The sequence below is a fragment of the Bombina bombina genome, chromosome 5 (genome assembly GCF_027579735.1).
Source record: "Bombina bombina isolate aBomBom1 chromosome 5, aBomBom1.pri, whole genome shotgun sequence".
In the NCBI taxonomy this organism is placed as follows: Eukaryota; Metazoa; Chordata; class Amphibia; order Anura; family Bombinatoridae; genus Bombina; species Bombina bombina.
Window position 1 is genome coordinate 578,430,960 of NC_069503.1, and position 25,740 is coordinate 578,456,699.

At 39.4% G+C, this 25,740-nt stretch overlaps 2 protein-coding genes across 3 annotated transcripts in view; one reads left to right on the forward strand and one right to left on the reverse strand.

Moving 5' to 3' along the window:
* LOC128660602 (succinate dehydrogenase [ubiquinone] flavoprotein subunit B, mitochondrial) overlaps positions 1-13,620 on the reverse strand; it is a 76,962-nt gene extending 63,342 nt beyond the window's left edge. The window contains exon 1 of the mRNA XM_053714528.1: positions 13,478-13,620. Within this exon, the coding sequence (XP_053570503.1) occupies positions 13,478-13,534 (57 nt within the window). The 5' untranslated portion in view covers positions 13,535-13,620. The remainder of the gene's footprint in view (positions 1-13,477) is intronic.
* Positions 13,621-13,861: 241 nt separating this feature from the next.
* The window catches only part of CCDC127 (coiled-coil domain containing 127), a 46,214-nt gene continuing 34,335 nt past the window's right edge, over positions 13,862-25,740 (forward strand). The window contains exons 1-2 of one of the 2 annotated variants that reach the window (XM_053714529.1): positions 13,862-14,037; positions 21,239-21,357. In XM_053714529.1, coding sequence (XP_053570504.1) covers positions 21,249-21,357 — 109 coding nt within the window. In that variant the 5' untranslated portion in view covers positions 13,862-14,037; positions 21,239-21,248. Of the gene's footprint in view, positions 14,038-20,926; positions 21,097-21,238; positions 21,358-25,740 lie in introns of those variants that run through there. The other variant, XM_053714530.1, reaches the window with a different exon arrangement.

The following is a 25,740-nucleotide window of genomic DNA, read 5'->3' on the forward strand; positions in this document are numbered from 1 at the left end:
ATCATCCATTACTTATGGGATACCAATACCAAAGCTAAAGTACACGGATGACGGGAGGGACAGGCAGGCTCTTTAGACGGAAGGAACCACTGCCTGAAGAACCTTTCTCCCAAAAACAGCCTCCGAAGAAGCAAAAGTGTCAAATTTGTAAAATTTGGAAAAAGTATGAAGAGAAGACCAAGTTGCAGCCTTGCAAATCTGTTCAACAGAAGCCTCATTCTTAAAGGCCCAAGTGGAATCCACAGCTCTAGTAGAATGAGCTGTAATTCTTTCAGGAGGCTGCTGTCCAGCAGTCTCATAGGCTAACCGTATTATGCTACGAAGCCAAAAGGAGAGAGAGGTAGCCGAAGCTTTTTGACCTCTCCTCTGACCAGAATAAACGACAAACAGGGAAGACGTTTGTCGAAAATCCTTAGTTGCCTGTAGATAAAATTTCAGGGCACGGACTACATCTAGATTGTGTAGCAGACGTTCCTTTTTCGAAGAAGGATTAGGACACAAAGATGGAACCACAATCTCTTGATTGATATTCCTGTTAGTGACCACCTTAGGTAGGAACCCAGGTTTAGTACGCAGAACTACCTTGTCTGAATGAAAAATCAGATAAGGAGAATCACAATGTAAGGCAGATAACTCAGAGACTCTTCGAGCCGAGGAAATCGCCATTAAAAACAGAACTTTCCAAGATAACAACTTGATATCAATGGAATCAAGGGGTTCAAACGGAACCCCCTGTAAAACATTAAGAACTAAGTTCAAACTCCATGGTGGAGCAACAGTTTTAAACACAGGCTTGATCCTAGCTAAAGCCTGACAAAAAGCTTGAACGTCCGGAACTTCTGACAGACGTTTGTGTAAAAGAATGGACAGAGCTGAAATCTGTCCCTTTAAGGAACTAGCGGATAAACCCTTTTCTAAACCTTCTTGTAGAAAAGACAATATCCTCGGAATCCTAACCTTACTCCATGAGTAACTCTTGGATTCGCACCAATATAAGTATTTGCGCCATATCTTATGGTAAATCTTTCTGGTAACAGGCTTCCTAGCCTGTATTAAGGTATCAATAACTGACTCAGAAAAACCACGTTTTGATAAAATCAAGCGTTCAATTTCCAAGCAGTCAGCTTCAGAGAAATTAGATTTTGATGTTTGAAGGGACCCTGGATCAGAAGGTCCTGTTTCAGAGGTAGCGACCAAGGTGGACAGGATGACATGTCCACTAGATCTGCATACCAAGTCCTGCGTGGCCATGCAGGCGCTATTAGAATCACTAATGCTCTCTCCTGTTTGATTCTGGCAATCAATCGAGGAAGCATCGGGAAGGGTGGAAACACATAAGCCATCCCGAAGGTCCAAGGTGCTGTCAAAGCATCTATCAGAACCGCTCCCGGATCCCTGGATCTGGACCCGTAACGAGGAAGCTTGGCGTTCTGTCGAGACGCCATGAGATCTCTCTCTGGTTTGCCCCAACGTCGAAGTATTTGGGCAAAGACCTCCGGATGAAGTTCCCACTCCCCCGGATGAAAAGTCTGACGACTTAAGAAATCCGCCTCCCAGTTCTCCACTCCCGGGATGTGGATTGCTGACAGGTGGCAAGAGTGAGACTCTGCCCAGCGAATTATCTTTGATACTTCCATCATTGCTAGGGAGCTTCTTGTCCCTCCCTGATGGTTGATGTAAGCTACAGTCGTGATGTTGTCCGACTGAAACCTGATGAACCCCCGAGTTGTTAACTGGGGCCAAGCCAGAAGGGCATTGAGAACTGCTCTCAATTCCAGAATGTTTATTGGTAGGAGACTCTCCTCCTGAGCCTTCAGAGAATTCCAGACAGCGCCCCAACCTAGTAGGCTGGCGTCTGTTGTTACAATTGTCCAGTCCGGCCTGCTGAATGGCATCCCCCTGGACAGATGTGGCCGAGAAAGCCACCATAGAAGAGAATTTCTGGTCTCTTGATCCAGAGTAAGGGACAAGTCTGAGTAATCCCCATTCCACTGACTTAGCATGCACAATTGCAGCGGTCTGAGATGTAGACGTGCAAAGGGTACTATGTCCATTGCTGCTACCATTAAGCCGATCACCTCCATGCATTGAGCTACTGACGGGTGTTGAATGGAATGAAGGACACGGCATGCATTTTGAAGCTTTGTTAACCTGTCTTCTGTAAGGTAAATCTTCATTTCTACAGAATCTATAAGAGTCCCCAAGAAGGGAACTCTTGTGAGTGGAAAGAGAGAACTCTTCTTTTCGTTCACCTTCCATCCATGCGACCTTAGAAATGCCAGTACTAACTCTGTATGAGACTTGGCAGTTTGAAAGCTTGAAGCTTGTATCAGAATGTCGTCTAGGTACGGAGCTACCGCAATTCCTCGCGGTCTTAGTACCGCCAGAAGAGCACCCAGAACCTTTGTGAAGATTCTCGGAGCCGTAGCCAATCCGAATGGAAGAGCTACAAACTGGTAATGCCTGTCTAGAAAGGCAAACCTTAGATACCGGTAATGATCTTTGTGAATCGGTATGTGAAGGTAAGCATCCTTTAAATCCACTGTGGTCATGTACTGACCCTTTTGGATCATGGGTAAAATTGTCCGAATAGTTTCCATTTTGAACGATGGAACTCTTAGGAATTTGTTTAGGATCTTAAAATCCAAGATTGGCCTGAAAGTTCCCTCTTTTTTGGGAACCACAAACAGATTTGAGTAAAACCCTTGTCCTTGTTCCGACCGCGGAACCGGATGGATCACTCCCATTAATAAAAGATCTTGTACGCAGCGTAGAAACGCCTCTTTCTTTATTTGGTTTGTTGACAACCTTGACAGATGAAATCTCCCTCTTGGGGGAGAGAATTAGAAGTCTAGAAGGTATCCCTGAGATATGATCCTGGACATCTCTTGCCCAAGCCTGGGCGAAGAGAGAAAGTCTGCCCCCCACTAGATCCGTTCCCGGATCGGGGGCCCTCGATTCATGCTGTCTTAGGGGCAGCAGCAGGTTTCCTGGCCTGCTTGCCCTTGTTCCAGGACTGGTTAGGTCTCCAGCCTTGTCTGTAGCGAGCAACAGCTCCTTCCTGTTTTGGTGCAGAGGAAGTTGATGCTGCTCCTGCTTTGAAATTACGAAAGGAACGAAAATTAGACTGTCTAGCCTTAGGTTTGGCTCTGTCTTGAGGCAGGGCATGGCCTTTACCTCCTGTAATGTCAGCGATAATTTCTTTCAACCCGGGCCCGAATAAGGTCTGCCCTTTGAAAGGTATATTAAGCAATTTAGATTTAGAAGTAACGTCAGCTGACCAGGATTTTAGCCACAGTGCTCTGCGTGCCTGAATGGCGAATCCGGAATTCTTAGCCGTAAGTTTAGTTAAATGTACTACGGCATCTGAAATAAATGAGTTAGCTAACTTAAGGGCTTTAAGCTTGTGTGTAATCTCATCTAATGGAGCCGATTCAAGTGTCTCTTCCAGAGACTCAAACCAAAATGCTGCTGCAGCCGTGACAGGTGCAATGCATGCAAGAGGTTGCAATATAAAACCTTGTTGAACAAACATTTTCTTAAGGTAACCCTCTAACTTTTTATCCATTGGATCTGAAAAGGCACAGCTATCCTCCACCAGGATAGTGGTACGCTTAGCTAAAGTAGAAACTGCTCCCTCCACCTTAGGGACCGTTTGCCATAAGTCCCGTGTGGTGCCGTCTATTGGAAACATCTTTCTAAATATCGGAGGGGGTGAGAACGGCACACCGGGTCTATCCCACTCCTTAGTAACAATTTCAGTAAGTCTCTTAGGTATAGGAAAAACGTCAGTACTCGCTGGTACCGCAAAATATTTATCCAACCTACACATTTTCTCTGGTATTGCAACTGTGTTACAATCATTCAGAGCCGCTAACACCTCCCCTAGTAATACACGGAGGTTTTCCAGCTTAAATTTAAAATTTGAAATATCTGAATCCAGTTTGTTTGGATCAGAACCGTCACCCGCAGAATGAAGCTCTCCGTCCTCATGTTCAGCAAATTGTGACGCAGTGTCTGACATGGCCCTAATATTATCAGCGCACTCTGTTCTCACCCCAGAGTGATCACGCTTACCTCTTAGTTCTGGTAATTTAGCCAAAACTTCAGTCATAACAGTAGCCATATCCTGTAATGTGATTTGTAATGGCCGCCCAGATGTACTCGGCGCTACAATATCACGCACCTCCCGAGCGGGAGATGCAGGTACTGACACGTGAGGCGAGTTAGTCGGCATAACTCTCCCCTTGTTGTTTGGTGAAATATGTTCAATTTGTACAGATTGACTTTTATTTAAAGTAGCATCAATACAGTTAGTACATAAATTTCTATTGGGCTCCACTTTGGCTTTAGCACATATAGCACAGATATCTTCCTCTGAATCAGACATGTTTAACACACTAGCAAATAAACTAGCACCTTGGAAATACTTTTCAAGTAATTTACTATAATATGAAAACGTACTGTGCCTATAAGAAGCACAGAAAAAGTTATGACAGTTGAAAATTAATAAACTGAAAAGTTATAGCATCAAATCTTTGTAAAAAACACAATTTTAGCAAAGGATTGCTCCCATTAGCAAAGGATAACTAACCCTGATAGCAGAAAAAAAAAAAAAAAATACAGAAATAAACATTTTTTTATCACAGTCAACTACAATCTCACAGCTCTGCTGTGAGTGATTACCTCCCTCAAAACAAGTTTTGAAGACCCCTGAGTTCTGTAGAGATGAACCGGATCATGCAGGGAAGACAAACTTCTGACTGAATTTTTTGATGCGTAGCAAAAGCACCAAAAAAGGCCCCTCCCCCTCACACATAACAGTGAGAGAGATCAGTAAACTGTCATAAATTAAATAAAACGACTGCCAAGTGGAAAAAAATAGTGCCCAAAACATTTTTTCACCCAGTACCTCAGAAAATTAAACGATTTTACATGCCAGCAAAAAACGTTTAACATTAATAAATTGAGTGTTATTAAAAAGCCTGTTGCTAGTCCCTGCAAATTAGGCTAAAGTTTTATGCATACAGTATAATTCCAGTGAAGTGCCATTCCCCAGAATACTGAAGTGTAAAATATACATACATGACAGCCTGATACCAGTTGCTGCTACTGCATTTAAGGCTGAGTTTACATTATATCGGTATGGCAGAATTTTCTCATCAATTCCATTGTCAGAAAATAATAAGCTGCTACATACCTCTTTGCAGATTAATCTGCCCGCTGTCCCCTGATCTGAAGTTTACCTCTCCTCAGATGGCCGAGAAACAGCAATATGATCTTAACTACTCCGGCTAAAATCATAGAAAAACTCAGGTAGATTCTTCTTCAAATTCTACCAGAGAAGGAATAACACACTCCGGTGCTATTATAAAATAACAAACTTTTGATTGAAGGTATGAAACTAAGTATAATCACCACAGTCCTCTCACACATCCTATCTATTCGTTGGGTGCAAGAGAATGACTGGTAATGGCATGTGGGGAGGAGCTATATAGCAGCTCTGCTGGGTGAATCCTCTTGCACTTCCTGTTGGGGAGGAGTTAATATCCCATAAGTAATGGATGATCCGTGGACTGGATACACTTAACAAGAGAAATAAACTTTCATGATTCAGATAGAGAATGTAATTTTAAACAATTTTCCAATTTACTTTTATCACCAATTTTGCTTTGTTCTGTTGGTATTCTTGGTTGAAAGCTAAACCTACAAGGTTCATATGCTAATTTCTAAGCCCTTGAAGGCTGCCTCTTCTCTCAGGGCATTTTGACAGTTGTTCACCACTAGTGGGTGTTAGTTCATGTGTGTCATATAGATAACACTGGGCTCACGCACGTGGAGTTCCAGTGATCCAGCTCTGATTGGCTAAAATGGATGTCTGTCAAAAGAACTGAAATAAGGGGGCAGTTTGCAGAGGCTTAGGTAATCACAGAGGTAAAAAGTGTATTTATATAACTGTGTTGGTTATGCAAAACTAGGGAATGGGTAATAAAGGGATTATCTATCTTTTTAAACAATAAAACTTCTGGTGTAGACTGTCCCTTTAAGATAAATCACTGACAGGGTGGGGCAAATCCTGGAAACCAGACAGCAAAGGGCATCTATATAATTTTTTTTCTTCTAGTCCCTAATATTTTAAATTATTCTACATATACACATCACTTCCTTAAAGGGATAGGAAACAAAAATTATTTTAACTTGTTTTAAAACCTCATTATACATAAAAGATATTTGCAATTGTTACCTATTAAATGTTTCTGGTCATTTTACTGCAATTTGTACTCCAAAATGTGGATTTTGCCAAACCCACTATTGTCCTCATTATGCAAGTCCTATAATGATGTTCTACCCAGGTAGAAACATCATGGTGGTTCGCATGCGCATTTAAATAGTTATCCGGTTAACACATGCGCATATCTGTTTCCCTCTGTCCTCTCTCCTAACCAAGTACTGGATATGGATGGGGACGTATTGTAACTAATAGTAAGTATGTAACATCCACTTAGCTATTGCTTACAATCTCGCTTTTGTTTGCTTTTTTGATGTTTTTTTGTGCGCATACGATCTTTAGCGAGATAGTACATTATGAATATTCAAATTACATGCGCAATGCTGCAGCATGATTGGACTATGATAAACTATGCTTTATCCACTAGTTCAGCCATCGGAGCGGTTATTGGAAAAAGAAAAGTACAATATATATATATGTTTTTAAATATAAGTAAGTGGATTTAAAACTGTAAATATTGATGTATCAAATAATTTATTTTATTTTCATGCAATTTAGCAAACATTTCTAACCATTTAAAGATTTTATCTGCTTTCTAAATTTAGACTATGCAAAACACTCTCTTAAAGAATATTAGCATATTGAGAAAACCTCAAACACGCTTAAAATGCCCCTATCTTAACGGAATAAAAAATATATAGGGGCAAAGTAGTTCCTATTGGGGAGGTTTTTTTGTGTTTTTTTTTTAAAGATAAAGTGGCCCTAGACTCATGCTCTGATACACAGTGGTTCTGGAAAACTACAAAGGTTCACCATGGCCTGAGGGCAACCTTTAAACACTCTAATTTTCTAACTGAAATTTCCTTTTCTCTCCTTTTGTTCCTTTTATCTTATCTTATGTATTTCAGTCTTGCTTCATTAATTAAGGGTGACCTCTGCTTCAATTTTTTCCAAAGATAGTGAGTATACTTTTTTAGTTATTGTTGGAGAAGTAGGAGGTTTCCTATTTCTTTATTTTACTGGCGTGAGATGTTGGTTTGCCTATGTACCCATTTGTGTTATGGAATTATTTATGACAGGTGGACTCCGCCCCATGCCCTCTGAATTCTACCTTCCTGCAATGTCAAGAAACTGTTAACTGTGAAATAAATGTGATAACAAAAATCATAAAAGGAAAACCAAATAAAGTTCTGAATCAAGGATATGTCTGTGTCCTCTGGATGAGTTTTTCAGCTTGTTAGCATTCCTCAGTGAGATCCCATAAAAAAGGAAACAGAAAATTGCAACATAGTGTGAATCTGTAATGGCACTTTGAGGAAGTAGTTGTTTTGTAACAAATGACTACTCACATTTGTTGGAGCTTTCCACTAAGCTCAAGGATATGCGCACTCCCACTTTATACTGATGGGAAAACAGTACACTAGGCAAAACTTGGATACAAATTTATTTTAAAATATATAAAAGCGTCACATAAGCCTTGATAACACCACAATGTAAGGGTACAAAAGCAGATATGCTGTAACAAATGCTTCAAATCGCCAAACTTGCAAAGAGGTAAATGGATCAGCAGGAGTGTGACTGCTGAAACCAAAACCTTTTTAGTAGCAAGACAATAGCGCTAAGCCCCCAGGTGTCCTGGCTAGTGTAGAGACGCAATAAAACTGAATATAGAACAGTTCAGTTCCGACGTACGTTTCGCTGGTATGCTTTGTCAAGGAATGATAACAATGTCCGTGCGCACACACACACGCTCCTATCCCCCCCCCTCCCGGACACTCAGGAACAGGATCCGGAACTCGCACCAGCGATGGGCCGCCCACCTGCCTCCAAGCTATGGCTCCTACCCACCAAACGATCGGCACCATCGCTGGCCAATGCGGAGGAGGCCTCTCTCTGCATCAGATGCTTAAAAAGGTTATTGCAGGATGCCTCAATATCGAGGTCCAGCATTTTTTTGAGGTCCTGGAAAATTTTAGAACACCTTTCCCACTCTTCCAAGAGAGCCCAAATAACAATTTCTTGGCCTAAACCAGCTATCTGAATTGCAGAACTTTGAAAACTTAGGTTACAGAATATTATTTTTGGGCTCTATAAAGGAACACGGGACAAGGACAGATTTTAAACAAAAGCAAGAGGGTGCTTAAAGGGATATGAACAACCAAATTTTCTGTCATGATTCAGATAGATCATGCAATTTTAAACAACTTTCTAATTTATTTCTATTTTTTTTTCGTCCTCTTGGTAGCTTTTGCTGAAAAGCAGGAATGTATGTTTAGGAGCTGGCCCATTTTTGGAGCACTATGTGGCAGCAGTTTTGAAAGAAATGTTATCCATTTGCAAGAGCACTAGATGGCAGCACTATTTCCTGCCACATAGTGCTTCAGATGCCTACCTAGGTATTTCATCAACAAAGAATATCATGTGAACAAAGCAAATTTGAAAATAGAAGTAAATTGGAAACTATGTGGCAGGAAATAGTGCTGCTATCTAGAGCACTTCCAAATGGATAACGTTCTTGTAAAACTGCTGCCATATAGTTTTCCTGAGCTTACGCCCCTGCTTCTCAACAAACTATACTAAGAGAATGAAAACAATTTGAGAATAGAAGTAAATTAGAAAGCTGTTTAAAATCACATGATTTTTCTGAATCATGCACGATCACCCCTTAAGGACCAAGGACGAACAGGGTACGTCCTACAAAAACTGTCACTTAATGACCAAGGACGTACCCTGTATGTCCCAAGGGTTTTCAAGCGCTGGAAGCGATCGTGATCACTTCCAGCAGCTTTCAGGTTATTCCAGTGACAGCGCTCAGTGTGACCACAAATTCCTTCAGTATGCATACGCTCCACCACGTCACCTCATTATCCATCGTTATCACCACATACCAATCGCAGTCCAGCATTCTTATGCAGCCGAGAACAAATCTGTGCATGCGCTACACCACTGAACCGAATCTCTAAATACACATATTTACGATGGGTACTGTAATTCCCCCATCATAATTTTTTTGCCTCTGCTAGGTGGTTCAAGGGAGGCGGCCTGCCAATCCTCCGGCATCCACCCCTGATGAACCTTGGGGAATGAGGTTTACAAGGGGGGCTTCTCCCCCCTTGAACCTCCCAGACGGAGGCAAAAAAAAGATAGTGAAGATGGGGGAATTACAGTGCCTATCGTATATATGGTTTATGCGGTGACTCAATGAAGTGAAAGTGCTCTGAGCTTAGTTGAATGAAAATGCTATGCCTAATACATTGGGGCACATGTATCAAGGTCTGGCGGACCTGATCCGACACTGCGGATAAGGTCCGCCAGACCTCGCTAAATACGGTACGCAATACGCTCGCCGTATTTAGCATTGCACCAGCAGTTCACAAGAGCTGCTGGTGCAACGCTGCCCCCTGCAGACTCGCGGCCAATAGGCCGCCAGCAGGGGGGTGTCAATCAACTCGATCGGGTTGTATTGTGGCGATGTCTGTCCGACCGGCTCAGAACAGGCGGACAGGTTATGGAGCAGCAGTCTTTGTGACCGCTGCTTCATAACTGCTGTTTCTGGCGAGCCTGCAGGCTCGCCAGAAACACGGGGCATCAAGCTCCATTCGGAGCTTGATACAGATATGCCCCTTTGAATGGAAATGCTATGCCTAATAAAATAATGCAGAAATGTTTGCTCCTTAATACAAAAATGGTAGGTGCCCTTTTGGCAGATATGATTTATTTTTTTATTTATTTATATATTTTAATTACATTACAGTTTACTGCCCCCTTATGCAAGGACTTTCCAGATGCCAGGAGGCATTTTATCTAAGATTTTTACAACTGCATAAAATGTTACTGTTACGGTTGCCTCCAGGCTGGCTGGAAGTTGGACCGTAGAAAAGGATGCTCCTAGCGCTCACCAAAGAATCATCAGCACCATAGTCAGCAATCCCTGTAGTGATATTAGCTGAAGCTGTCCCCTACAAACATGAGTCAAAGCTTCAAGTTAGAGGGTCAACATAGGTCTGATGTGCTGGAGCACACAGCCTGCTTTTATTCAGGTTACATGCAAACAGGACACTCTCAGGGGGAGGCATAAAATCCCCCATCACACATTTGATATTAGATAGAGAGACACTCCCTTTGACAGGCCACAACATTTACTTCAGCAGATAACATTACACACAATAAAACAATGCAGTCCACCTTATCAATACTAGTCTGATTAGACAATGGGAAAGTTGATCCCTAAACCTAATTAGAGCTAATCCCAGCAGACTTGTATTTAGAATAGGTTTCTTGAAGCTGAACAAAATTTAACTCTTAATGGCACACAATGAAACTGAACCAAGTGGGAGAAAGCCAGGGACAAGTCATTTCACAGGTCTGGGGACATAGTCTTAAAGGGGCATTGTTCATCAAAGTCACAATATGTCCCCAGATGGTTCTTAAAGGGCCACACACACCCAACAAAAGTCAATATGTCCTCAGGGGCACAATCTTCCAGGGGCCATAGTCATGTGGAAGGAGGCTGGCAAATAGGCTTCTCCAAAATCCAGGGAAGCAGGGCAATTTTTCATTTAAAGGGCCAGTTACAAACAGCAGTTTGTAACAGTTACTCTCAGGCTAAGATTGCTCAGTGTTTGAAATGAGACAAGTTAACTTAACACTGTTCAGTTTACACTACAGCTGACTTAATTTTGAAATGCATACAAACAAGCCTAAATCCTGCATTTAACCAGATCTAATGGTATGAGACTGAGTACCACAGCTTATGGTTCCAGCAAGACCACATAGAGTACAGCATTTTTTTAAATACATAAATACAGCTGACAAATTTAAAGTGGTGCTCTTGGGTGGGGAAAATGGGGGGGGGGACCCAAACATATATCAACCTTTCAAAAGTACTTTTCTTCATCTACGCATTCTGACAGATCAATAATGTACAATTTTGAATTCACAGAAGTATTTTTGTTTGCACATTTACAAATATGATTCTTTAAAAAATGATTTCTTAACATATGCTATTTTTTTATCCATGTCACACACTGTTGATTTGGGGGATTGTAATGTGCAAAAAAATGTTTACCTCCTGTGAATGTTTCTGTGGGTGTCTGTGTTTATGTCTTTGTGCTTTTGTTGGTGCCTCTATGAGTTTGTATGTATTTTTTTCTGTGGGTCTCTCTGTGAGGGTTTGTGTGTCTGTCTTTCTGAATTTTCTGTGGATGTCTCTATGAGGGTGTGTGTGTATGTATGTCTGTGTGTGTGTTTTCTGTGGGTGTGACTGTGTGTATGTCTATGTCTTTGTGTGTTTTCTGAGGCTGTCTCTTTAGGCGTTTCCTTGGATGTATGTGCAAGTTTGTGTGTATCCATTGTCTGTTCCTTATTAGGACATTTTGACCTTACTACTGATTATTCACATCTTTCTACAGACTTTGAGACTAATGAGACCTTTCCGAAAGTCCCCAATCCCCCACTTAACCTTTAAAGGGACAGTCAAGTCCAAAAAAAGTTTTCATGTTTCAAATAGGCCATGTAATTTTAAACAGTTTTCCAATTTACTTTTATCACCAAATTTGCTTTGTTCTTTTGGTATTCTTAGTTGAAAGCTAAACCTAGGAAGGCTCATATGATAATTTCTAAGCCCTTGAAGGCCGCCTCTTATCACATTTTTTATTTGCTTTTCACAACAGGGGAAAGCTAGTTCATGTGACCTATATAGATAACAGTGTGATCACGCCCGTGGCTTGTGGCAGACACTGCACTAATTGGATAAAATATAACAGTGTTGGTTATGCAAAACTGGGGAATTGGATAATAAAAGGGATTATCTATCTTTATAAACAACAAAAATTCTGCTGTTGACTGTCCCTTTAAATTATTAGTTCAGGGCCCTTCCTTTCAGCCACTACATGCTGTTATCATTTAGTTGGCTTGGCATCTTCCTTGACAAAAAGATAATCAGAACTCCATATTTTGTCTTGTAAATCTCCTTTTTTTTTACAAAACTGCAGTCTACCTCATTACTTGTCAGGTCGATGTAAACCAATGCTGAGTGTCTGTGTCAGATTGTGTGTGTGTTTCTTTGCGTCTCTGCTAAAGTGTCTATATGTGAATCCTTATGTGTGTCTGTGTGTTACTACCTTTAAAACATTTCAAAGTTTGACTGCACTTAAGAATAAAGTGCATATACGTTTTAGTCATTAGGCCAAAAATAGCACGTCAAAGGGGGGGGGGGGGGGCTGATCAATGCTTAAAGTGAAGGTCCATTTTGATGAATTAGTGTCCGTTTTTTTTAATAAATCTATTAAAAAGAAGGGCACTTTAATTCATCAAAATTGACATTTCACCGTTTTCTTCAAAAACTTACCTTTTAATCCTGGCAGCCGCTCCAGCATTTCCTCAGCCCGTCGCAAGACGTCTTTTCGGGTCCAAAATAACAAATACGGCTTCCTCCAATCACAGCGTTGCATCAGGCCAAGATTCCACCGGGGGGGAAGCTGTGATTGGAGGAAGCATGATTCGTCATTTCTGACATCTGCAGAGGCTTCTGACGGCCGGGGGAATCGCTGGAGCGGCATTCTGGATTAAAAGGTACGTTTTTTAAGAAAACAGTGAAACGTCAATTTTGATTAAATTAAAGTGCCCTTGTTTTTAATTGGTTTATTAAAAACCGGGCACTAATTCATCAAAATGGACCTTCACTTTAAGTAAGAGGCCCAAAAATTTCTAATGGCGGCCTTGCTAATCATTATATTTGCACTAAAGAAAAATATACTATCCCTTATAATAAAATGTATTCTCCAATAAAAAAAAAACCACACTGATATTACGCCATAAAAAATACATTGTTATACATCTTAAGAGCAAGTTGCCATCAACAAGGCAGATTCCTATTTTATAACTATGTGTCCTACAGTCCTAGGTCACCCTCAAGTACGCGCAGTAGGCGTGACTTTTAGCGACACTCTACGTTATTATATCCAATCACAGGAAGAAGGCTCGCTAGAGGACGGGAACGGGGCTGTTATATCAGTCACGTGACAGATAAAAATGTAACACGTGACGATATATTTTCCAACCAAAGTATCAGATAGGACGTAACCTTTAAATTGGTTCCTCCCGCGAGTCAAAAGGCACCGCCCCCGTTACTTACACAACCAACATTAAGCATCGTCGACTATCATTATAATATTAATTATAACAAATTACACGTAGCAGCTTTTCACATATAGCAGTTTTATCACTGCATTATTCAGATAAACTCACCCCTGGCACCAGCTTACTCCTCAGAAGCCTAGAAGCTGCTACCTTCAGTGCTGCCATGTTACCCTTAGAACTTGGCTAGTAGTGGCTACTGTAAAAACTCAGACAACGCGTAAAGCGCAAGTACAGAACGTGACGCAAATGCTCCGCCTATTTTTTTTTATTTTTTTTTTAAATAAACTTTATTGTAAACATTGACAGTGTCATAGTTTACATATTATTTATGTACAATTACCTATGAATTTTTATAATTTAATAATGACTTTGCCAGTGAGTGTAATGAGATATTGATTACAATTTTTTTATTATATTTTGAAAGTTTTCTTTTAGTTACATCTAATATGGAGGGGTGTGTTACTCCCCTGCGTCACATCATCTTAATGACCTCTGCAAGGCCTGTATTGAATAAAAACATTATTATGGTTTATATAGACCCAAAGAGGCGGGGCTTTATGGCGCTTCCTTAGTGCCCAAGCAGTACTGCTTCGGATTAGAGGGAAGGGAAGATCTTAAAGTGGGTGTGGCCTGAGCGGCAGGTTATGTGTGGTGAGCGACCTGAGCGGGTGAGTGGGATACCTGGTGTATATGTGACGTCACTAACTAGATTGGGGGTAGTAGTAGGGTAGTTGCAACGGTCAGTTGAAGTTAGTCTGCATGTTTAAAATAATTATTTTCTTATAGCCACATTCTGATAGATAAAGCACACGATACTAAGTAGTTATTGTTTTTGCAAGCGCACTGTCAACTGCAAAACAAATAACGTGCCTAATATAATTTAGGTTAAAACAAACTGATGTCATATGCAGGCACTCACAAGATAAATATAAAGACAAGCATGTAGACTCCCATTATGTACTGCTTGGATAAATGTCACTTTTTATTCAGTTCAAGAATGATCACTTCACTTGGCACTCATGAGATATACACACTGTATACAACTCCCATAATGCACTACTACTTGGGTAAATGTCACTTCCAGCTTCTAGTATAACCAGTTTAAGAGGCTCTCATGGGAGAACACTTTGCCTGTGGTCCGCAGATACAATGAGCTTGATACCCCTGATGTAAAGGCTAGTTGGGAAGGTGCAATGATTTCTATAAAAATCACTATTCTTCTGGTTCCTTACTTCATTCCCTATCTCTCCCGCCCCCCCCCCCAAAAAAAAAGCTACCCCTCGCATCTAGCAACCTTTTCCCACAAAGTAGTTCTTGCAGTAATTTTTTTGGTATAGATATTCAACTTTGTCAAATATTTCTGCAGATAATGAGACATTTTAGCAATACTTACAAATGTGTGTGTGTGTTGTGTGTGTGTGTGTATATATATATATATATATATATATATATATATATATTAAAGCTTGGGCATGAAGGGCACTCTCAGGGTATTTTAAAGAAATCGTTTTATTCAGAGTATAAATGAGTCATCAAAGACAGTCGACGTTTCGGCTCACATGAGAGCCTTCTTCAAGACAAAATTAATCTGTAGGAGAAAAGAAAACAAATATATATATATGCACACAAAATTTACAAACAGCAGTGAAAACAAAAACACCCAACACCATTGTTTATATTAGAGTAAATTAAAAACACAAAAGGATAAAGAGAAACTCTGGACATAGCAAAAAGGAGCTGGGTAGACTCATAAATGCAAATTCACTCTAGCTATAGGCAATAAAGGAAGTTAGTAGGCCAGACTCACAGGGTTAGAACAGAATATCTAAATTAATAAACACATTGTTGTACACAGTAATATGCAAATGTCTATAGTCATGTTGCAAACTCATATGTTTCAAATGTCTATGCAGATTAGCCTGTACATGCACTAAACATAAACTATGCATATAATGGTGTAATGAAGAACCGGTAGTCAGAACAGTGATCACTAAAAAGCATCAGACCCCCTAGTCCAATACAACCTCCAGACCAAGCATAGTCTGTTTGTACTCAGAGACTGAACAATTTGTTTGTGCAGGAATTCAATCAGTAAGCCAAAACGGCGATGTATGGTTATAACAAGCTAACAGAGACAATGTATCTATATGCAATAAATATGCACCAAATTAGTCTCATAAACTCATGCATAGATAAACTAGAATCAATAATCCCATAATATATAGCCAGACCAATTGCATATAATTATTTACAGATACCATGCAGCATAAGTATGTACCCTCGCTCTTATAACATAGCAACAATGGAAGACCTCAATGTTGTATACCACAAACACGGCAAAAGGCTGTATATCCCATTTGTATATCACATAATCAACGGCTAATTCATTAAAGGCATCTAGAAAATAGTCTCATAAAGCAAAACAAAATATATGTACCCTTACGGTACTTTCTGTAGCATCTGCCTAAGCTCAATCAATCTGACAACATCAGTTATAAGAGATATGTAAAGCATAAAATAAAATATTAAAATAATATAAGCTTACAGCCATAATTAGCGATTCCGGTCAATTGTGTGACACTACAAACCAGTATGCATGTCAAAAAATATATCGTCACCACTATGTAAAATAAATTAGCAGAGTAAATGCAAACAGGATATAAAAGAACACAAACACAATATCCTACCTTACTTCAGCACGTAGCCATACTCCCAAACAGGAAACGTACTATAATCAATAGTACACCTGTGTTCCTAATAAAGGGAGAAAAAGTCAATCCTATTGGCCTACAGAATTGGTGTGCGTTGCGTCCTTTATTAGGAACACAGGTGTACTATTGATTATAGTACGTTTCCTGTTTGGGAGTACGGCTAAATTGTCATTTATTTTAATAAAAGATTTGAAAACATTTGAAGTGAAAGAAAGCTTATAAAAAAAGTTATTGTGTTAAAGTTTATTAATTTTTGGTAAAGACAGAATGAGGCACATACTGAATGCATGTGGATTTAGTGTTTTTATGGCTATTTCAGCACTATTTTCTCATAACTTTATTTAATGAGACTGTGTGACATCCTTATAAATGTGCCAGATTGGCAAAACATAATGTTAAGATTTATCATATAAATGTACAGCTAACTGAAAATACTTTGAAATCTGAAATACTGTTTCCCCATAGATTTTTCCCCATTAAAATTAAAATAAAAATTTTATTCAATTGTCTTGGTTAACATTTGTCTTGTGTGTATGTATGTGTGTGTATATATATATATATATATATATATATAATCAGGTAGTGGCAGGTGCACTCTAACACTTTAATTCCAAATGCCAGGGTGCTAGAATATGGTGTAGAATATGGGAATCAGGAGACAGCACTCACTGGTCTTGACAATACTGGATTTATTCAGTGACGTTTCAGGGCATACACCCCTTCATCAGACCAAAGTACATAGAATGAAGCAAACATTTATACTGTTCCATAAGACCCTCCCCCAGTGTGAAAATGCGCCAAAATTGTTGCCATGGCAACCACCAAGTGTCAACAAACCCCATACAAATGAATTAAAAAAACAAATGAAATATACCACAATATACCAAATAAGTGAACATTGCAACCATGTACATATACAGAGCAAGTGGGAATCATCATGCAAACGGTAGATACAATTAAAGATCAAAAAGGGTTTGTTGACACTTGGTGGTTGCCATGGCAACAATTTTGGCGCATTTTCACACTGGGGGAGGGTCTTATGGAACAGTATAAATGTTTGCTTCATTCTATGTACTTTGGTCTGATGAAGGGGTGTATGCCCCGAAACGTCACTGAATAAATCCAGTATTGTCAAGACCAGTGAGTGCTGTCTCCTGATATATAGATATATATATATATAATCTCAAACCACTGCACTCCTTTGCAGTGCAAATCCGCAGGTGCTCAGTCCATAGAAATAGACACACTGTATAGTAAACCAGTCACTCTTGCTTAATTCGAATAAATTCTTTATTATCCGGTATTACCAACGTTTCCGTCCTCACATTGGACCTTTGTCAAGGGTACAAATCTGATCCGGGTCTGGACATCACATAGCCGGACCCGGATCAGATTTGTACCCTTGACAAAGGTCCAATGTGAGGACCGAAACATTGGGGGGAATACAGGATTGTACCGGATAATAAAGAATTTATTCGAATTAAGCAAGAGTGCCTGGTTTACTATACATTGTGTGTGTGTGTATGTGTATATATATGTATGTATATATATGTATATATATATATATATATATATATATATGTATATATATATGTGTGTATATATATATATATATATATATATACACAACAAAGTCCCACAATGAATCCATCCTCCTAGGGTCAACCACCTAGCTGTTTAGCTTGTATATAATTATAATATAGTTGTTTTATATATATATATATATATATATATATATATATATATATATATATATATATATACACACACACACACAATGCCTTGCAAAAGTATTCACCCCCCTTGGCATTTTTCGTGTTTTGTTGCCTCACAACATGGAATTAACATGGATTGTTTGAGGATTTGCATAATTTAATTTACAGAAGATGTTTTTTTTTTTATTGTGAAGCAAACAACAAATTGGACAAAATAACAGAAAAAGTCAATGTGCATAACTATTCACCCCCCTATAGTCAATACTTCGTAGAGCCACCTTTTGCGGCAATCACACCTCCAAGTCGCTTTGGATAAGTCTATATGAGCTTGCCACATCTTGACACTTGGATTTTTGCCCATTCCTCCTTGCAAAACTGCTCCAGCTCCTTCAAGTTGTATGGTTTGCGCTTGTGAACAGCAATCTTTAAGTCAGACCACAGATTTTTTATTGGATTGAGGTCTGGACTTTGACTAGGCCATTCCAACACATTTACATGTTTCCCCTTTAACCACTCAAGTGTTGCTTTAGCAGTGTGTTTGGGGTCATTGTTCTGCTGGAAGGTGAACCTACGTCCTAGCCTCAAATCACGCACAGCGTGGTACAGGTTTTGCTCAAGAATATCCCTGTATTTAGCACCATCCATCTTTCCCTCAACTCTGACCAGTTTCCTAGTCCCGGCTGCTGAAAAACATCCCCACAGCATGGTGCTGCCACCACCATGTTTCACTGTGGGGATGGTGTTCTTTTGGTGATTTGATGTGTTGGGTTTGCGCCAGACATAGCGTTTTCTTTGATGGCCGAAAAGTTAAATTTTAGTCTCATCAGACTAGAGCACCTTCCTCCATACATTTTGGGAGTCTCCCACATGCCTTTTCGCAAACTCAAAATGTGCCATTTTGTTTTTTTGCTGAAAGTAATGGCTTTCTTCTGGCCACTCTGCCATAAAGCCCAACTCTATGGAGCGTACAGCTTATTGTCGTCCTATGTACAGATACTCTAGTCTCTGTTGTGGAACTCTGCAGCTCCTCCAGGGTTACCCTAGGTCTCTATGCTGCCTCTCTGATTAAAGCCCTCCTTGCCCGGTCCGTGAGTTTTGGTGGGCAGCCGTCTCTTGGTAGGTTTGCTGTTGTAACATGCTCTTTCCATTTGGTTATGATAGATTTGATGGTGCTCCTGGGGATCATCAAAGATTTGGATATTTTTTTATAACCTAACCCTGACTTGTACTTCTCAACAACATTGTCCCTTACTTGTTTGGAGAGTTCCTTGGTCTTCATGGCAGTGTTTGGTTAGTGGTGCCTCTTGCTTAGGTGTGGCAGCCTCTGGGGCCTTTAAAAAATGGTGTGTATATGTAATGACAGATCATGTGACACTTAGATTGCACACAGGTGGATATCATTTCACTAATTATGTGACTTCTGAAGGTAATTGGTTGCACCAGAGCTTTTTTTGGGCTTCATAACAAAGGGGGTGAATACATACGCGCATGCCAATTTTCTGTTTTCTATTTCTAAAAAATAGTTTTATGTATATATTTTTCTCATTTCACTTCACTAACTTAGACTATTATGTTCTGATTCCATCACATAAAATTCAGATTAATAAAACATTGAACTTAAGGCTGTAATGTTACAAAATAGATGAATACTTTTGCAAGGCATTGTATATGTGTATGTGTGTATATATATATATATATATATATATATATATATATATATATATATATCATAATTTACAAATCGCTTTTGGGTATAAATACACACTTTTAAAAGGACAATAAACATTTTGTAATTACAAGATTTAGTGGGACAGTTTGAAAATGTTTTAAATGCATTGACCATGTTATTTACTGGAATTGTTTTTCAAAAGCCAAACTCCATCCATCACTTGCCTTTCTTTGATGAGCCAATCAGGACTTGTTACCGGAGTAGACAAGGGTAGCCACTTTTCATTATGGGGTCGCTCACAATCATCAAATAACTTATCTACAAATATCCACATAAACTGTAATGTTTATTTTTTGTGTAGAATCATTTTTGGATTGCAAATCTCCACTAAAACCTTGCAATTTGCAACTTTTTTCTTTTCTGTCTTGAATTGGATGAAAACTTTCCAAACTACTTCTTTTACTAAATTATCAAATATACTGTTATAATTTATTAAAACGTTTAGCTACTTTCCATGAGAGCATACTTTGGTAGGTTTAGGAGCGTGCATGTGACTTTATCACTACATGTATATCATTGTAACAAACACTGCTGCTATGAAATGGTCAAGCCAAGTTATGTTCAGTGGTCTGGCCCACTTGTCATCAGTGTGGATTCTGTTTTTAGGAATCTTTGTTTTATAGCGGAAGTCCTTTTTAAATGCTTTATTGTATATTTTGTTAAATATACATTGTATAGTTCATACTGGGGCTTATATGTGTAAAAATATTTTTTATTTTAAATATGTTACATAAACGTATGTGTAATTATATATGAATGATGTAAATAATTGCTATTGTGTGCTGTCTCTATTGGTTAAAATGTTAATTACATTGAATTATATGAAATTGTAAATTGCCTGCATGTCTTTAATTTATATTACAGTTTAACGAAATTCAGGCACTCTAGGCAGGCACCACACATATTAAATCAGTTAGCTAGCGCGTTGTCCTTCAGTATTGGCCGTTTACATTCTACTTTCATTAAAGGGACACTCGTCAAAATTAAACTTTCATGATTCAGATAGAGGAGGCAATTTTAAACAACTTTCCAATTAACTTCTATTAACAAAATGTGCACAGTCTTTTTATATTTACACTTTCTGAGTCACCAGCTCCTACTGAGCAGGTGCAATAATTCACAGAATATACTTATATGCATTTGTGATTGGCTGATGGCTGTCACATGGTACAGAGGGAGTGGAAATAGACATAATTTTGAAGTCTGTCACACAAAAAAAAACTGCTACTCATTTGAAGTTCAAGCTAAGTGCTATCGTATTGTCTTTTTTTATAATGTATTTGTTGTTTATGCAAATCTACTGTATTTACTGGACCTTTTAAAGGCCTATGTAAACCTGTGCAAAAATCCCTGTGTAAAGCATGTTTCTTATAGTTTTCCATGTTTGAATGGTTTTAAGAAATTCAAACGGCAGCCTGCTGTAAAAGATGACTTGGAAAAAAGAGCAAATAAGTATACTATCATTTTTCGCACAAGTATCCTGACTGATTATAGTGGCGGTTACTGTTTTGATTCTGAAAAGGATACAACAAGAAGTCAATATATTACACATGAGGGAATTTTTAAATTAAGGTAATTAATAACTGCAATGATTCTTGTAGAATATAGAAAAATATTTTTCTCAACTTTGACTTGGATGGTCTTTTTTTCTTTTTCTATTTTTTTCTTACTCTTCGTTTAATTACATTATATTATTTTTATTGTTCTCTCATAGCTGAAGCCTAATGAATGATTTAAATGATCCACCACAGTGGAACATACCACCTAATGAAGGTGAAGGGAGCAAATGGAATTACGCCTTACTGGTCCCTATGCTTGGACTTGCCGCATTTCGTGAGTTGGTTTTTTTTTCTTCTTATTTTGGTACAACCAAAAATTGATACATATATGGGTGTGTGTATGTATGTATGTGTGTATGTGTGTGTATGTGTGTATATATATATATATATATATATATATATTCCAAGCAGTGGTGTAAGTGCACTCTCACCAACTTTTGCAGCTTGTCAGGGTGCTATAAGGTTAATAATAGAATGTAGCAAAGAAGCACTCACTGAACAGTTCCAACTGTGACAAAAAGTTTTAATTCAAACTAGTGACGTTTCGGGACAGTAACAGTCCCTTCCTCTGACAAATTAACAATGTGAAAATGCAGGCCTTAAATAGGCACCAAACTGCCCTCCCCACGTGATTGACCAATCATGGCCAAAGTTACATGACACACCTTACAAAGTGACCAATAGCTATCTATAATACAAAACTAGTGTATATAGTGATTCAAGTGGATAGTAGAAAAGTAATTTAAACATGAAACTCCGTGTTGCCAATAAAGAGGGGGGGGCAATCTCAATCCAACCACACATAAAAGTCAGCTAAATATCATTAAAACTGTAAACAAAACAGTAAATCGACAGTGAAAGAAGGGGATCGTAATTCAACCAATCATTGTCGCCCTGGCCCATGGAGATCGTAATCCCACCAACCAGCAGTGTTCTAGCTTTTGGAGATCATAGTAGCACCAATCAGCGACACTATGGCACCCAGTGCCAGATATGTCATAGCTACATGCGTTCAAGCTACGCCCACCTGTCACTAGGGACATATATTGCCTCTAAAAGCTAAACATATCCCATTTAACTTACTCTCAAATATAGCGCTCCCCAGATCGCTGCATGTCTGTAATAAACAAAATAGTGAGGCCGCCCTTAAGTCACCAGTGTTAAATCTAAATATGTAGCCGAAACTGATCTGAATCTACCATCTCAAGCTTCTCAGGTAGCACAGATACCAGACAATCAGTGTCTTACAGAATCAGCGTTGTAACTCTATACACGCAGATTAAAACCAATATGTGAGCCCTGTGAGTGCCGCACTCAGTTCTTCAGCTATAGTCGTCCTGTCAAAGGTAAATACAATGCCGTAAACTATCCTATCAGTAGTGTGTCCGCCCCCATATGGGCGTATCAAAACATTGCCGAGTATTAACCGTGTCTATGTGTCACACTATGACTGATGAGCGCACCTAGCAAATTCTTACCGTTACCACTCACCTGTTTGTGGTTGGCACTGGCTATGTTCTCATCAAATGCAGACATTAACATACAAAGAGAGAGTAGCATTATCAGACCGGCACTAAAAAAATATATAAATATACGTGCTTCATCTCATGTCGACACCTAAGTGTAATTTTGATCCATCTCTATGCATGAGCTAACTGAATACAGGCTCACCTCCAGTGCATCAGTCACCAACCTAAAATAAAATATATACAAAAAATAAAGCCAAATAATAAAACAAACAGAGGGAAATAAGACAACTCTAACACAATAAAAGACAGCCATTATCGACCCATAATGGATGATATCCATAAGTCAGCTGTATATCACTGTCATCCCTTGGTGTCATCATTGCAAACTTTAAAACAAAATGTTTCTATCTGTCAATCAAAATAGCCCTGAATGTCAGTTTGGAGTGAGACAGACCACCCAAATGAAGAACAACACGGGGTGTCAAAAAAAGTGAAACATAAAATTAAATTAAAATAAGACAAGATAAAATCAATAAGTCCATATAATGGACAGGGAAGTTACAACATAATGATAAGAGGGCCACATATGGATCTTCCATAAGGGCAATATAGGACAGAGGATCAAACATTATCATCAGTAATATTGTGCTCATAGATCAATCTAATGTACTCGAAATATAGAAATAAAGAAAAAATAAAGAAAAATAAAATAAAAAGAAAAAATAAAGAGAAAAAATAGAAAAGAGAAAAAGGAGAAAGAAGAAGAAGAATGAAAAACTGAACCAGACAAAGAGAGAGAAAGAAAGAAAAAGTAGAAAAAGAAAAAGAAAAGAACAATCATTGAATGAAAAAGATGTAAAACAAATAGAAAAGGAAAATGAATAGAGAGAAATAGAAGAATAGAGAAATAGATGGGGAGGAGAGAGAAGAATAAAGACTTATGGATCATGAACTCTCAGTGATGTGAACCTCAAAGTTCATATAACCTGGACCTCAAAGTTCATAGATAACATTGCCATCCTGTGTGGGTATTGAGACCCCTGGGGCTGAGGGTACCCAGTTCATAGATCCATCTTGATTCTTTGCGTAGTAGCATGTTATCTCTGTCTCCTCCCCTCCGTGGAATCGGTACGTGGTCGATCAGTCGAAATCTCAGGTCATTGACGGTGTGGCCTGCCTCCAATAAATGTCTTGCCACTGGCTGGTCTGCCTTTTTATTTCTTATGGCCAAGCGAATGCTGGACCTATGGTTGGCCATCCTCGTCCTAGCATCGTCAGTTGTTTTGCCAATGTAAAATTTTCCGCAGGGGCAATTCAGAAGATATATTACGAATTGAGTGGTGCAAGTTAGATAGTACTTGATCTCGTATGTCTTGTTGCTTTCCGGATGACGAAAGTGAGAGCCAGTAATCATCCCACTGCAAGTCAATCGAGCAGCTTTACCTCCATTGGCGGCTCATCTAACAGCCAACCGTTTTTTAGGAAGAGGCGGAGGCCACACACGAGGCGGGGGGGCATTGCCCGCCGCCACCAACAACGGAGAATATAGAAAATATCGTGATCAATATCAGTTCACGCACTTTGACTGAGTCTGAGTTGAGCTTATTGAATAAGGGCCTATCCTTCGTGCCATCCATGGGGATTAATGAGTTTGATGCCTATATAGACATTCAGAGATTTGGCAGAAACTTAAGACTTAGAGAATTTTTCAACTATGATCAGGAACAAGAATGTGCATTTAGAGCTAAGGGTTCTTTTGACCCCTCCTCCAACAACTCCACTATCCACACTCTTACAAATTTTCTCACCAAATCCATTAAGGATAGACCAAAAATGAGAATTAGAGACAACCTCACTAAGAGTGAGAGGACAGCCCTTAAATCCTTGAAAGAAGACACCTCAATAGTGATCCGCCCAGCCGATAAGGGTGGGGCGATAGTCCTGCTGGATACCACATACTATAAGAAAGAAATCCTTGGACAACTTTCTGATAAGAAGACGTACATGCCACTCAGGGGTGATCCACCATTGAAGCTTAAGCGGAAAATTGACACCATACTAATGGAGTTTAAAGAAAGGGCACTTACTACACAACAAGATTACAATTTTTTATGCCGTGAACATCCAATAATCCCCTTGTTGTATACTCTACCTAAGGTGCATAAAAATGCCAATAACCCCCCAGGGAGACCCATTGTCTCAGCGAGGGGTTCGCTACTCCAACCATTAGCACAGTTTGTCGATCATTACCTACAGCCTCTGGTTCAATCTATGCCATCATATATACGTGATTCGAATGACTTCATCACGGGCATCAAGAAGTTGGAGAATATTACTGATGGAGACCTTCTGGTCACTCTCGATGTGTCTAGCCTTTACACGGTCATCCCCCATCAAGATGGCATCACAGCTGTTACACAGGCACTTAGGAAGGCAGCCTACATTGGCCCATCAGAAGAGGTACTCATCTGTCTCCTCTCACTATGCCTTATGGAAAACTATTTTCTATTCGACTCTACATTTTATTTACAGATTTCAGGGACAGCGATGGGGTCCAATGTGGCCCCATCGCTGGCCAATCTGTTTATGGCACTGTATGAAACATCCATCATGAAGGTCTTCAATAACGACAACATCAGGTATTACTGTCGATATATAGACGACTTGTTTCTGATATGGTCAGATGGAGAAGATAGTCTAATACGATGGATTAAGCATCTGAATACCCTTGAGAGTCCTATTAAATTTACCCATACAATCAGCCATTCCACGGTGGACTACTTGGACGTTAGGGTCTTTAAAGTGGATGGGAGACTGGGCACAACTCTATTCCGCAAAGCCACTGACCGAAATTCATTACTGCACGCCAGAAGTTGCCACCAACCCAGCCTTATACACAATATCCCCAAGGCCCAGTACCAACGGGTGATCAGAAATAATACCAATGAGATACTGTGCGAAGAACAACTACGGGACATGACACAGCGATTCATTGAAAGAGGATATAGGCAAAAGGATCTGCTGGAGATGAAATCATGTGTGCTATCAGCTGTGGATTCAGGAGAGGAGACTACATCTAAACAAGATGATCAACTCACTTTCGTGACCACATACTCACCGGAGATCATACCATTAACCCATACCATTAAAGAAGAATGGAAACTGATTGAAGCAGATCACACGCTGCC